Source organism: Parus major, chromosome 1 (assembly GCF_001522545.3).
Source record: "Parus major isolate Abel chromosome 1, Parus_major1.1, whole genome shotgun sequence".
NCBI classification, from domain to species: domain Eukaryota; kingdom Metazoa; phylum Chordata; class Aves; order Passeriformes; family Paridae; genus Parus; species Parus major.
The window spans coordinates 20379330-20395248 of record NC_031768.1 but is presented as its reverse complement, the minus strand read 5'-3'; the positions used below and the strand labels follow the sequence as shown (position 1 = coordinate 20395248).

At 40.2% G+C, this 15919-nt stretch overlaps 1 protein-coding gene across 1 annotated transcript in view; it reads right to left on the bottom strand.

Annotated features, from left to right (window-relative positions):
• Positions 1-15872, bottom strand: part of ANOS1 (anosmin 1) — a 129063-nt gene extending 113191 nt beyond the window's left edge. The window contains exon 1 of the mRNA XM_015642630.2: positions 15552-15872. Coding sequence (XP_015498116.1) covers positions 15552-15743 — 192 coding nt within the window. The 5' untranslated portion in view covers positions 15744-15872. The remainder of the gene's footprint in view (positions 1-15551) is intronic.
• Between the last annotated feature and the right edge of the window lie 47 nt (positions 15873-15919).

Below are 15919 nucleotides of genomic sequence, written 5' to 3'. Positions count from 1 at the left end.
AAAGGCCATTACCAATGAAACAGCAAAAGATCAGTAGTTTTGAAAATAGACTATGTATTGCCTTGATTAATTTTGCATCTCTAAGTATGGGATACTTTTCCTCTTTTTAGAGCACTGTCTTCTCAAATGCACAGAAAAACTACTAGATAAACACAAGCTGTAAAAACAAATGAGCCACAGGAATCCTTGTGTCTCCACACACTTGTGAGTTATGACTGCCTTCTTGTGGTTTCACAGTCTTCACTCTTACCACTTCTAAGACTGATCTCAACTGAGGTCTTATTCTATTTAGCAGAAGTTTTTATCAATCTCTAAAAGAATCCAGATGAAATACACTTCACTTCCCCATGCAACAGGAGGAATTTAAATACACTGACACTAACTTGAAGATATTAAAGTTATATATTGAACCTCAAAGTATATTTGGGCCAAATGTCAAACACATTTTTGGGGATTAAGTAATCCAGTTGAAGTGAACAGAAACTAGTCTAGTAGCATTAAATGGGAAACAAAAGATAGCTTGTCAACTACTTGTTTGTAAGGTCTATTTCAAAATCCCCACCCTTTCAAAATGCTAATGCACCTCTTCTGTTGTGTCATACACTAGATTTGCTATACATATGAAATAATGAGATAATAAAAGTATATGCTGGTTTAAGGATGTAACAGAAGTATAGCCTTGGGAAATTAACATCAAAAAGAACAAAACACATTCTAAAAATGTAATGCTTACTTATGCAAAATATAATATAAATGTTGAATGCTTTGAATGCTGATTTGATTTTATAACTGAAAACTATATTCCATATTACTCTTCTGTATAATTACAAGATTACTGGTAAGTTGGGTGACTCCCAGCATGTGATGTGGTTTGTTTATCACAGGCTGCATTTTCCCCCACTGCCTACCAAGAGCACAACCCAGAATCAGCTACAAACTCCCTAGGAAGTCATGTGAACCACAGAAATGCATTTATTGAGCAAAACACCTGGTCTTGATGGGCTTGATGTATGCACTACACATATTTCAACTTTCCCCTTTCCTTCAGCTAGTTCTAGTTTTGTGCCATGGACACAATGTCCCTTAGTTGCTAAAGCACATTAGAACCCCCTGGATTATCTCTCCCAGTTATGTTAATCCAGAAGAAGACCATTGTAGGAACTCTCAGACTAGTCCATAATGTGAAAGAAAAGGTGATCATGATACTTGAGAGACTCATTCCCAAAGCAAATTCTGACCCACATTAAAATACTAATATGTAGCTGCACGTCAGACATTTCTAACATCTCCCAAACACACAAGAATAGTAATTCAGTGCTTCCTATTAGACTACATTTTCCTCAAAAGCCACACTGCTTCAGGGCCAGTCAGGGCAGCGTTCCTTTCTGGACTTGCAAAATGCTTAAAGGTTCTGTTGTCTCAAAACCTTAAGAAACTTACCACACACACACACAAAGAACAGCAACCATGCATTTTTATATCAACTAAAATGTCCATTATAAATAGTCTAACCATAAACTACACAAACATGGAATAGTCCATGAATGTTGCATTGTCACGGAGTAATTTCTTTCTAAAAAAAACCGCTAAATGCATTGCACTATACTACATACTGGCCATGTGATGTTTCAGTGCATTTTCTGCTATTCTGCTCTGGCAGGTATGAGAGGGACATCATTATATACTACACTTGTAACTTTGGCAAGAGTATGGATACACACCTGTCCTTCAAATTTAGCAGCCACGTGCTATGATTCAGTCAGGTACCATCAAATTATATGCTCACGTTCTTGAGGTTAACATACCATTTATTTCCAGTATAACTGCATGAAATTCACATGGTAAATTTCAGAAATGCATTTCCTGCATGTGTTACTAGTTTACAAGATACTAAGTATTTCAAGCCACAGTAGCAGTCATATCCCCACAAGCTGATGGATGCATATATTTTCCTTTCCCTTTTAAAGGAAAACAAATGAAAATATTAATTCCATGCAGCACCTTTCTCAAAATATTTCTGGCAAGTATCTCCTTATTCCTATTGTCTTGATGCATTACTATAAAACTTTTCCTCTTTAAGGGCAATAAACTCAATAAACATAATTGCCAATATGAATACTGTGTTTCACTACCTTTTAATATTTTCAAAGCATGTAGTAAATTATAATCTCAGCAGTAAAATTTAGCACAAATAACAGATGAAATATGCAGTTCAAAATTTGACCGTAATTATTCTTTGGTGGCTCCAGAGACCAATTAATATTTGTAACATTTTTTATAAAAAATAATATTTTGGAGGAATTATTAGAGTGCATAGCAAAGCTCTCAAAAATAAAACACATAAAAATTAACATAGTCCCTGGAGGTACAACAGTTGTGTAAACAGTCTAAGGGTTGTTTTTTTTTTCTATTTTCCACAGAAGACCTGTCTCAGTGAGTGAAGTGTATCTCGCCAGACCTGGAATTTCCTAGAAACATTTGCAAAAGTATGGCGGCCATTCAGGAATTAGAAATTTTTTCCAAATAAAAATGACCCTTGGACTTAAGAGAATAGCCTATCTGCAATCTGAACCAAAACCAACACAATATTGTTAGAAACCACACACACACACAAAAAAAGTCTTTCACCACAACAGTTAAAGCAGCATTTCAGAAAGAAGTCTTATTTCCCTGATATCAGGTTAACACTCTTCTCTCCATGGTGTCTATTTTTTTGGTCCTTGGCCTGTCCCTTTCCAAGCCAGCTCTCACTTCTGCATAAGGCCAGCACACAGGGCTGCCAAATTAAGCCTATCATAAAGTCTAGTAGATGCCAGTAGCATTAGCTCAGATACTACACTTCACATCACTTACTGAATGTCCTTCTCCTAAGTGTCACACAAGCAGAGGAAGTCATGATGCTCTCTCTGGATCAGTCAGTGCTGCTGTCTTGTCCCAGCTCCCAAACCTGTAAACCCTGTTGGTGCTTGTGTGCAGACCACATTCTTACTCCTATCCTGTTTTAAGGAATGGTAATAGCTCCCACAACAGCAGAAGTTGTGATGACATTGTGTTGACAATGGATGAAAAGCAGGCATCAAGGGAAAGAGCACATTTCAGGGAGGGTGAGCCTTTCCCTTTCCACTTGAAATTTAACACATCTGCTAACCTGATCCCAGCTGAGACCCTTTGGCCCTGCAACGCTGACAGTATGTTCCTGAGAGAATCAGCCTTTTAATGTAAGTTACAATAGGTTCTTGCTGTTTTCTTAGGGGCTTTTTCCAGTTTAAGAACTGTGTGCTACAAGAAATGTATATTCCATGGGACAATTGCTGCAGTCCAGTGTTCCAGACCACCTTGCAAGCAACCCAAGACTGTGGAAGGACAGATGAGAGAGATAAAAAAAATCAACATTAAATTCTATTGATAACAATATACTAAAACTTCGCATATAATTCAAGGTAGAGGAATATTAACGTGATCTTTCTTCAGTGACAATCTTCAGTGGAAGATTTATGCTGCTTCATCACATTGCCATAAAATTTCCCACAAACATAAAAGCACATCATATGCCAGGTTTTTAGAATACAGTCTTATAACTAACTAATGAAGACACACCATAAAAGGAAAATAAATCTCTCTTCAAGGCAGGACTGAAGCATTTGTCATTAACACATATGGTTACCAGAGATGTAGCTGTTACGCAGAACAATCATTTGCTGACAGGTCCATCATGTTTCAGACGTTTCTGGCACCAGGTGAAAGAGTTTAAAATTAAATCAGGTTAATTTGCATTGAAGTTACTGAAAGGCTTGTAACATGAGAGATGTCAAAGCACAGTCTAAGTCCCTACCCAAGCCACAGCATCTTAAAGCCTCCAGTTAATGTAAACAGTTGGATATGGAATTTCACATAATTCACTGCAAGGATCACACCAGTTATGAAGCCTAGCACTTGCTTTTGTATCTTTAATCTAAATCAACAGCCACAAAAGAAAACCTTTGTAATATATATCCTTAAGCTCATACAATAGGGACAACTGCAGTTAATATCAGTTGTCAATAACTTGTACTATCAGCAGGCATTTTATATTAAGATTCTGTTTCTCTTTCTTAAATCACCTTCTGACTGACAGAATATTTCAGTTGTTCCCTTTTTGGAAACTCTCTGATACTGGAGGTATGCTCCAGGAATTCAGTCCCAATTATAAAGATTCCTTCCACTTTACTAGCCTTCTCACCTGTGTAAAGCAATTAAGAAAGACAGTGAAGGGGGTTCTGCTACTACAAGTGGATTGATAGTATTTAAGTTTCTTTTTCACTGGACTCGAGGAGCTCTGCTCGATTAACTGTCTCAGTGGGAAGTTCATGGGTGAGAACAAGTTAACTGAGGCTCGATCTATACCAGATGGATCTACTAGGTATGACTAAGCATCTTAGAGGTACCCAAAATTGACATCTGCTCCTATTATTAAGAGAACAAGCCGTGCCTGTTGATGAAACTTACAGGGATACTCTGGAATCCCTGAGGGCACCTGGATATATGGAGTAACAATCAGAAACTGGGCAGTATCTCATCTTTTAAAAAAATATTTTTTACTGTCTTTAGTGGTACTTAGCTCTGGTTACATTAAATTGCTTCTACCTTCCCTTGTTATCTGAAAGAATCTCTTCTAAAAATATTTAAAGGCGCACCTAGCATATAACTGGCAATTCAGTTATACTTTGTCCTAATGGCATTGTTATTTACTGCCACCCTGAACTGAAAAGAAAGAGGTCATAATGCAATAACATAGTATTTAATAAATTCACGTTAATCACCTTTAAACAGCATACTGAGAACTTTCTTCTTTTTATCTATAAACTCTAAATAGATATTTTTAATATATTTTCACTGGCTTAGTCTTATGTCCATTGAAACCATTGGATATATTACTATCAAGTCTTAAGGATATTAGACTCAGGCCAGAAACAAAAACTCCAGAAAAATCCTGTCTTAAGCTATTAATTATATAAATGGAAGAATCAATGAGTACCAGTCAGAGACCTGAAAGATCTTCAGTTAAAGAAAACAACATAAGCATACCCTACATTCATTTGCAAAGTTCTTCAGTCTTTAAAACTGAGTCATGTTTTCTATTACAAAACAAAGGCTGCCAACACATCCTTTAAGAAACTGTAAATGTTTACTTTTCTACAATTTGGAAAACAGCTGAGGTTAAGTTTAACTTTCAAGTCTAGTTCACACTGCTGCTCTCTTTTTCTGCATAAGGACAGTTTTAAAGACAGGAAGAAGACCTGAAATAATTGTTTGCTGTTCCACATTAATTGCCATTGAGAATTTGGGCTTCGATGATTTCCAGTGCTCAAATGCATGGGGGTGAATCTATGAATAAACCAAATCTTGTAAAATATCAACTAATATACTGCATGTGTACATTTCTACTCCACTTGGTCAGTGAGGAACCACTGGACAGAAAACCCACGAAATTTACCAAAAGCCTACTGTCTTTCACATTGTGTATTCAACTTTTTAACTCAAAGAAAAAAATCCAGCAATAAGCTCCTAGCCGTAAAAATCTACATCTTCTTTCTTTATCTATCCTGACAAACATGTCCCATAGCTGCTACTAAGTACTATATGAAGTGACACACTCTTCATTAATTGGATTATTTGTACCTCTCTGTGTCAGTTTGTCTAATCCCAAATGTTTCTTCTACCTACTGCATATCCAGACTGACCAATGTCTGGCTAATTCTTGATCCCAGTTCACAGCTGCAAAGAAGGAAATTTCAAAACAGAAGAAAGCCTCCAGCTCTTTTAGTTCCAGTTCCCTTCCCAAAATTGTTAGGTACAAATCAAATGTCAACATATTATACACTCTTTGTAACTAATTAAAATGGGGGCAGATAGTGGTGTGATTCATTACTGTCTAGTTGTAGTTACACATTAACATGATTTTATTGTTATCAAAGCAGCTACAACCATCATCTAATCGAAAAAAAAAAAAAAAAGCCACACTGTTGAAATAGTTTATATATAGGGATACAAATTCTGGGGAAGAGAATGACAAATAGCCACTGTATTAGGACATCATCACCATAACAATTCATCGTTATCATCCCTTCCTCACTATTTGCTGCTTCACATATCTGTTCAGCCATGTGCTGAATTCAAAGGAAACCCAAAGTCTTATAGCACTGAGGTCAAAAAATGAATTTGTAGTGTCTAGTCCAAAAATGCCCTGAGGCCTGACTGGAATGTTCCAGTCATTAGCAGTTAAAAAGCATGATCAGTTAAGTACAAATGATGTATTGCCCTATGCTCATGGCCTAAATCACTAGCTGAGAAATCACACTTATGTACGTGAACTGAGACCACTTTTCTTTTTTTTTAAATATAAATTACTGTGAAGATAACTTCCCTAAAGAGTAATCCATTAAAAAAAGAAAAACAGAACTATGCTTCTAAATTCTCATAAGAATAGCAAGGAAAGTTGAACTATGTTTGCACTAGACTAAATGAGTACATTATTCTCATCCAATCTTCACCATCAGCCTCTATTTCTGACTGTCTGGACAGAAGACATTTGCTCTGAAGCAAATATTCCTCATCTTATTACAGGATCCATGACAGCTAGATTGCAGCCCTCACAGGCAGAAAGAACAGGCTTCACTACCTTGGCCAGGTTTGCAGTTTCAGCTATGACCACTTGAGGAATTACAGTGGAAGCAGTCTAAGTTCTGATATGAAAGACAATGTCAGCTAGAATTTTGTTGTGAATTTTCATAGCCTTTCCTGTAACCGACCTCTTCAATGAAGACAAAAGGATTTTCAAAACATTTTTACCGTATTACAAACAAGAAAAATTACATTTTTTAAACCATGTAAAACTTCAAGCAGCTGAGAAAGAACAGAAATAAAAAATATTCTCAAGAAACAGCTACAAACACCTCTTCCTACAGACCCATTACAACCATTCTATGTTTCCATAATTCCTTAATTTCAATTAATTGTGTCACAGGAAATTTTACAGTGCCCTCTACTCTCACAGAATTTCTCCTTCCAGCATTGTAAGCCTGCTAGAGTTTACCCATCTCCACCTTTCTCCATCCTGAAACTCCGTCCCCCATCTTGCTTCTGCTGCAAGTTCTGAAGGCATGTGTTCCTCAGCAACCTCAGCTGCTTACCAGGGGAGTCATGTCCTGGTGCAAGCTTGAGACAAGTCTCTTCTTTTTTAAAGGAATGTAATTACATGTGTATGTACATAAATTTCATGTCATATCTCTTTGACAGTCTAGATAGACACATTGGTAAAAATGTTATTCACAAAGGACAACAGAAATTCAATTAAAACTTTAGACTGGGGTTGTTCCCCAAAACTGGAAATATCTGATATTCTTTTCAGTGGATGGAAAGACTGTGATTCTTTTGAATCAGAGATGAAAGGAACAGTATTCTACTTTCAAGTTTAAAGGGTCCACTTACCTTTCAACACCCCCAGCTCTCAACCTCTGTGTCCTGTGACCTCTTGGTTATTAAAAGACTGAAAAACAGATACAACTGGAGTTGGGACACCAAGCTCACAGCACTCTACTTTGTTGACTACATGGACCTAGTGTTCATACATGGACCTGATCCAGCTGAAATCAACAGAAGGCTTTTCATGGACTTGAAAGGTTTTTGAAGTATAAAGTCTTACATGGCTCAGCTGTGGGAAAGATCAAAAAATGAAGATTCATGGTGTAAACTCCTAGGCAAGTGCTTTTTTATTGCAAGGTTTACATTTGCTAGGCACCAGCTACTAAATATCAATACAGAAGTGTCTGTCTTCTGTGGGATGCTCCAGATACTCGGTCATTATTCCTATTTTCAATCTTTAAAAATATGGATGCTAAATTACAGTACTTTCTGTTTACAAAAGTTGGCTGTGTACCCCAACCCAGCTAGTCAGAGAGAGCAAAATTCTCGTAGAATGGCTAGTGGAGATGTAGGTCAGTTTGTGAATGACAATCTCTATAGGCAAACACTAATTCAGCACTCTATCTTAAGAAGATGCCCTTTACAAAATGACAAGCGACAAGCATCTGGAAAATCACTCTGCTTTTCAAGCTGTCTCAGAAGTGCAATGTTTTGGGTTTGTTTTTTTTTCTTATACAACACTTACTAAATCAAATACATTTAAATTAAGTTCACAGCACTAGACAACTAGCACTCGGAAACAATCCATATTCAGACAACAAATAATGCTTTAAATAATAGTGTTAATGTGAATAGTGCCCATCTGAAAAACCTTTTGCTCTGTATTAAGTGTCTATATCTTCAAATGGAAAAAATATTTACATTTTAGAACAGTGTTTTTCTTCAGAAGTTTTCTAATGTCTTTCAAAAGCAGCATCTCCTCCCCCTCACCAATATGACTGTGACATTTAAACTATTCTTTGCCAATATTTTCTATACATAAAATGTCTGCTTTAAAACCTGTTAGTAATTCCTGTTGGGTTAATTGTACCTGGTATCCAGCACATTTACCAAATTAACATTGATTTTGATTTTATGAACACAAACATAAAGAATTTTTTCTCTTGATATGTAAGAATACACAAGTAATATGAGAAAAATATCTTGGCAACTCGTTCAATACAATTGTTTAATATTCACTTACATTTTCATACAGTTCCTTTGATTCGCATTTAAACTTACACTTTAGACTCAGACAAGTATTTTAATTTAGGAAATCAGTGGGCAAGTTTAAGGTCCCAAGTCCAGAGTCATCTAAACTACTAGAAAACAATGACCAGAATATGTAAACCCCTGAACTCCTATCTACTCTGCAAGCACTCACTGAGCCCAAAGATATTTGAATCTGGTTATGGGAAAGTTAATGTAACTCCCACTGAAATCAGGGAGGCTCATTCCAGACCAGGTTACAACAGCAAAGACTAACTATAGCTCAATTACACAATATGGTGAACAAGGCAGCTGTTTTCACTAGATGCAACCATGGTTATTCAAAACAAACCTTTCATTCTCATAGGTTTTACCTAAGATTCTGTTAGATCTGTACACCTTCTCATGACTGCAGATCTTAATAATAAGAGCACACCAAATGCCAGAATAATAATCCAGATCATAAGCTATATGAACATTAAAAACAGGAGGATGATTGGAACTTTTAACAAGTTTTGAGAAAAACAAAGTAATGACAAATGCTACCATTTGTCTGTGGAAATCAATTAACAGCAGTGTGCTTTACAAGACATCTGAAAGTCAGAATTATTTAACACAAAGGCTATTTTTGGAAAGGAGATGAGTACTGTAACGGCAACAAAAGCAGATGGCACACATCTTCACATTTGGAAAAGGTTGTGAACGTGTCCCAAGAGAACTAAGCAAACTCAGTGCTTGGGAAGCCTGTCCATTGGCACTGAAACATTCTGGGAATAACACGCTACATATCTACCATATCTCATTACAAAAGTACCCCATAGATTTTCAAAAGATTTAATGAAAAACAATTTATAGTTTCAGAATTGAGACAGTTACAATAAACGGTTTCTTCATGACTTCCAGTGTCTCTACAGCAGAGCACAGAGAGACACATGCACCCTAAAATTTCAGGCTGGCCACCACTTTCCCAGCTGGGACTCAGTGCAGATTATTGCAGGTGCAGTCACTTTAGAGTTACAGGCAATTTGAAGGCAGATGTGCTGGTATGTAGACAACCAGCTTCCTGACTTGTAGGTGAAATCTGGTATTGCTTATCTAGAGGTAATCACTTGCACATTATTTGCTTGCAGATATAAAATCTGAGAACCTTTTATTACTTACTTAAAAGAATTGTCTGTTTTTCTTCAAAAACTTCAGTTGTCCTGAAAAGCAACAGTGCTTCTACAACAGTAAAAACAACCTCCTACCACCATACAGTTATCAGTCATTCAATATAACAAACTTTTAGGGCTTTGCTGTTCCCTTTTACAGCTACTAAACATTATGCAACATATGGCTCTATTAGCTTAAAACAATATTTTTCCATACTTTCAAAAACAACTTTGAGTTAGCCTTGGCTCATCTAACTTAGTACTAATTCCTAAGTACTAAATCATAGTATATCACTATTAGATTTACACTAAATCACATTTACAAAAAGGAAATTTCTCTCTAATTTCCTTCCATATATCACAAAATTGGCTTACCACTTGAGGGATGTCTATGCTGTACCAAGATTTTCAACTACAATTCATCCACTTTGCAAATAAGTCAACATGAACACAGAATCCCTATGTGACCAAGGTCATCCATGGTGTTGCCTGTATGTTTCTAACCAGTGCCCATTTTAAAGAGTTTAAACAATCTCTCATAAGCCTGTTCAAGCCATCTCCAGTATCTGCACTTCCCCCTGATAAATAAAGAAATGCATTTGCTAAATTTCAATTTACTGCTGAAGATTACCCCCTCAAAAATGATGAAACTATAGTGAGATCACCAATGTCTAAAAAGATGGAAAAAACTTTCCGCATTTTGGTTTTAAAACACTGACAATCATAAATGATCACATATAAACTCATGTAAGAAAATCTAAATTGTGAAAATGAATTTAGAAGCGAGTAACAATCTTTAGCTGGCATTACACCTTTAAAATGTAGCCAATTCTGTTCTCTGCTCTAGTCACTCCTCCACACCTGGAGTGCTAGGCCAAGTATAGGGCTCCCCATTACATGGAAAGTAATGGACTTAGTGAAGGGAGCCCAGAAAAGGGATAGACTATCCCTCACATAAGAAGCTAAAAGAACTGGGAATGTTTTGTCTGGAATAGAAAAGCCTTTAAGGGTTCTCATCAACATTTTTAAGTACCTGATGGGAGAGAGTAAAGAAAATGAAGCCCAGTAACAGGACAAGAGGTGATGGTCAAATTTGAAACATGGGAAACTTCATCTGAACATGAGAAAACTCCTTTTTTATTACAATGAGGATGGTTAAACACTAGAACAAGTTGCCAGGAGGTGCTGTTCAGCCTCAGCCTCTGTTACTCTGTGAGCATATGGCTATAACCTCTCCAGTGACTCCACACCACAAAGAAGGCAATTTTATTGGCAGCTACCCCAAATTCTTAGTGCATGTTCTACCAGCCTCTCAGCTTTTGACCCAGTAAACAAGACTGACCACTCCTCTGTCTTAAGTAAACTACCAAGTTGCATATATTACACAGGAAGACACTTGAGCTTGAGAGGTCTATAACAGATACCAGCTAAAACAAAGATCAACAAATTCACAGGTCAAAGTAAACCGTTTGCTCTCCGTAACATTTTTAGGGTAAGTAGTTACAGTGATGTTCAAACTCTTATCCACAAAGAAAATTTTGATCATGCCAATTTTAAAACATGGCTCCGATGGCTGGCAATAGAGATTAAAATCCAAATTTTTTCACTCAACTTCAAAACAAAACATTAAAGGTCACTGCCATGCCTGCTTCCCCAAAATGAAAGGAGTTCATCCACAACTAATATTACAAATGGGAAAGGCTATACCCACACACAGCAATGCAAGGAATTTAGTCTCACTTCACTAAAACAGGCAGGTTGTGCAGAAAAGCCCTAGCAAAACTAATCTGAGGAATCAGGCCTCTTGTCCAGCTGGCTGTATAAGGTCCCTGTTTACATCCGTATCTTTTTCAAGAAAACAAAAATTCGTGTAGTAACTGACCTTATCTTCATGAGGACTTTACCTACTGTCCCAAATTACTATAAAACTAGATTCACAAACAAACTCTGAATACATCAAATTAAAATTTGTACCTTTCTCCTGGAGAGCAACTAAAACACTGTGACAGAAACTGCCTTAATAAGAAAATGCTGAAGGAAAGAATATGTCCGATGACATCACTGTACAACTTCTGTCCCTAAAATAGCATGCCTTTTTCCACACAGGATTCACAGTCTTGGTGTTTCTTATGGAGCCAGACACCTTAGTCCTTCCTTTCATTTCAAACTAGAGTAGGAACTGCCCTTCCCATTTTATAAGGGCACCATACTAACATCCAGGCATGCTCTTTTAGATGACAGCCAAATGCACACAACACTGATAGACTTTAAGGTTCAAATCTACACCTTCTCCTCTTAAGCAGGCCATTTGATGGTCAAGTTCTTGCTTACTGGAAGAACACTCTTGCCATCCTCCCCTGTTCAGGTGTTTTAGAGACAATTTTGTGAAAAAAAGCAGCACAGCACTAGGAACTCTGCTTTATCAAGGCAGTGACCCAGGGGCATGGACAGGTTCCAGTGAATGCTCCAATTACTCTCTCATACACATTTTGCAACAGTCATAGTAAAACTCTAGTGTCAACACCCAAAATGGCTTAAAATAAGTACTCTGAACATAAGGCTAGAGAGATGAGTTCTCTTTGCCATTACTCCGTCTGGTCACAGGCTTCATCCAGTGCTGTCCAGGGGCCTAAGTTACACAGTTGGGATAAAACCAGTTTCTCTCATCTGCAAAGTTTTACAGCAAGCTAAAGCCCACTAGTGAACACATTCCAGTAAGATAGAAGAGATATGCTAAAGTCCTTTCATTTAGAGATTAAACATAATTCTCTGGTGTGGATGAGCATGTAATTAGTAAGATTTTATGTAAAAGGAGAATTCGCTACGACCCCTTCTGCTTACCTTTTTTTGTTTGATTGTTTATGATGAAAGGACTTTGTGCTACCATGCCCTCTGTGAAAGTTCATGGCCTGGAGATAGGCCACAGATACAAAACATACACATTTCATTGTGTGTAAGACCCATGCAGTGCATAACTCTCCTATTGATCTCATGCATCCTTTGGTATAACCTCTACATGGAACCTCCCAACACCACCAGAACTGGAAAACTCCCTCGGCCATGGGGATTTTAGAGGAATAAGCAGGCATCCATGCCCCTTCAACAAGCATTCTGAAGATCAAGGATTTTTGATTTAGGTGACTGATTCTTCTAGCCCACGTCAATAGTCTACATGGAAAAAAAAAATCTATTATTTGTCCTATGCTCTAGTTAAAATAATTTCCTACTGACAATGTACATTTAAAATAGGCTAAGAAATGCTTCCCAAGCGTAAATTAACAAAAGTGTTTTTAGAAAGAATACCTCTCTTGAAACTTTTAAAATTAAGGACAGTAACAAAAAATGGGTGAAAATGCTCTGTGAGAAGGGGAAATGAATTAAAATCCCTTGTGACCATTTGGAAGTTGGAAAAATATTTGTTGCCATTCAAACAAGAGCCAGAAGGTGTAGAATTAACCCAGACTTTCTGTTCATACTACCTCATTCTCTTTATAAAGTTGTTAATAATGTGACTTTAGTACCATAAACTATGTGAAATTAAGTCTCTGTGAAGTTTTGGGGACATCATCTCTTGCAAAGCATCCAGCTGCTGTCTCCCTAACCCCCACCAGTGAGGCTGTACCTAAAGCAGGGCTGAGAAATGAGTGGGTCAGTCTTCTTTCAATTCTTGCCTAACTGGGAGACACTAGAGTTCCTTCCTGCTCTGATTGGGAAGAGCTGGTGTTTAGTTTGCTTCAAAGGCTGAATCAGATTACAAGATAAGTGGGCATCTGAAATGAAAAGAACTCCAGAAATTGCTACCAGTTGAGATGAAAAGGAGAGGGGAATGGCTAGAAGAGAAAGAAATGGAAGGAACGTCATACCCTTTAGCCAGCATGGAACAATCTGGCCAAACCTGCACATCCTACTGTCCACACTGTCTTATCAGTCTCCTGTGAGAACACTGGATGCTTGATGTACTTTAAAACTCTCCTCCTTTTTCTTGTTATAAGACAATGGAGAATTTAACTTTTATAAACGAGAGCACTTTATCTTCCGAACATTACAGTCGTTTCATGTCTAAGAGGAGTTTAATCCCTAGTAATTTAGATAAATTACCATGTGGTTTAGCAGGTTGGGGTTAAAACTCTGAGATTTTCAACTGAATACAAAAAACAGCCAGTTATCAAGTCCTAACTGAGTAATTCCCTACTTATTTCGCTATAGCTAATTAAAATGTAATCACGATTGTTGGCACTGTGCATTGTCAGCAGTTTTACATTGAAAAAGAAATCTTGCCAAGAAAACACACAAAAAAAGAAAAAAAAAAGCGCCTTTCAGTAAAGAGCTAAACTACCTCTTTAGCCACTGAAACTGTAAAACAAGTAAGTTACAACCGCTTGACAACGCAATAAAAATACTAACCGGTTTCTGGGATAATGAACCATATTAATGGGTATCCTCCTTTCAGGCCATCCCGTGATGCCGGGCCACGCTGACAGCGAGCGCTCCACCGCCCCCGGCCGAGCCCCGCGGAGCAGCGGCCAGGGCAGGGCAGCCCCTTCTCCCCCCGTCTGGGGTCGCAAGCCCGGTCTCTTCAACCCAAACCCGGTTACAGGCACCCAACCAACTTCCTGCTCCCCTTACAATGCACACACACAGCTCACCTTTTTTTTTTTTTTTTTCTCTTTTAAATCGGTTTATCCTTAAATATCTCTGAGACCTGCCTTTGGTGCCAACACCTTTGCCCCGAACGCAGCTGCACCCAAAGCATTTACCCGGGCGCTCCCGGTTTCTCACCGACCGGCAAGGCCGGGCTGAGCGAGCGGCGCGATGCCGGCTATGTGCCACCCCGAAGGGCCGGGCTGGCTCCCTTCACACCGAGCCGGCCGGCCCTTCCCCAGAGCGGCTCTGGGCAGCGAGAACGGCTTGCAGCTCGGAAGGGTTTCCATCATTTGGATGAATTCGGCTACGTTTAATATTTGCGCAGTGAAGAACAGGTGGGGAAAGGAAAAGGGAAAGGTGCGTGTATAACCAGAAGAGGGAAAAGGACGGGCGGACACCCGCTGCTCTTGTACTAGCCCCGCACTGCTTCCAGCTTTCATTTTAAGTCCCACCACTTCAATTCTATTTCTCTCCACTTTATCCCTACTTATCCACTCCCGTTAGCCAGAGATGTGCCTCTCTGTCCCAGATGAGAAAAACAAAAAAGAAAAAGAGTTACCCCCACCCTCACCTTCCAGGAGGTCAGAACCAAGTATTACACGCTCACGATTATCGCTCTTAAAAACAGGCTAGAACTTTCCCACCGGGCTGGGGAAGCGAACCACCTGCGGGCGGCCTGGCGCACCGGCGCAGGCAGGCGGAGCCCCGCGGGATCGCCGCCGCACCGCCCGTCGCTCGCAGGACGAAGCGCACCGCCGGCCCGGGAGCCCCGTGTCGCGCCCGCCCCGCCGCCTCGGACACCACCGGAGGCAGCGGCCGGGAGCACCGGGCACCTGTGAGAAGCCGGGGCAGAGCGTGCCAGGAGCCCCACGAGCCGCCAGGCGGGGAGCCCAGCCGGCACCCACAGGCACCGACGGAGCTCGGCGCTGCCGCGGGGCCGTGCCCACCTGTCCGGCGCCTCCAGGTGCCGGCCGTCCCCTGGGAGCACGGGCCCCCAAGTTGGCCGAGAGGCGCCCCGGCCCCGGCCGTCCTTTCCGCCCCCAGCCCGGGGACACCCGCTCTCCGGACGGCGGCAGAGGGGCTCCCTGCGCGGTGCCGTGCCCCTACCTGGAAATGCTTGAAGAAGGCGGAGATGCGGGTGATCTGGAGGCTCAGGCACCTGGAGGTGCATCTGGCGGTGGCGAAAGCCTCCTCCTGCCTTCGGGCGGCGGCGGCGGCCCCCGACCCGTCGGGGCTGCCGCAGGCGGCCGTCACCCAGAGGAGCAGGGCGAGGGACACGCCGGGCGCCCTCGGCACCATCGCTCTGTGGGAGAGCAGGGCAGAGGGGCGGCTGCAGGCGCCGGGGTAAGCTCGCTCCCGCTCGGCGGGCTGGTGCCGGGCTGCGCCGGGGACGGACACCTCCGCGGCGCAGAAACTACACAAGAAAGTTCAATCATTCAACTCCCCTCACCCCCGTCCTCCCTCCCGCCCGCCCC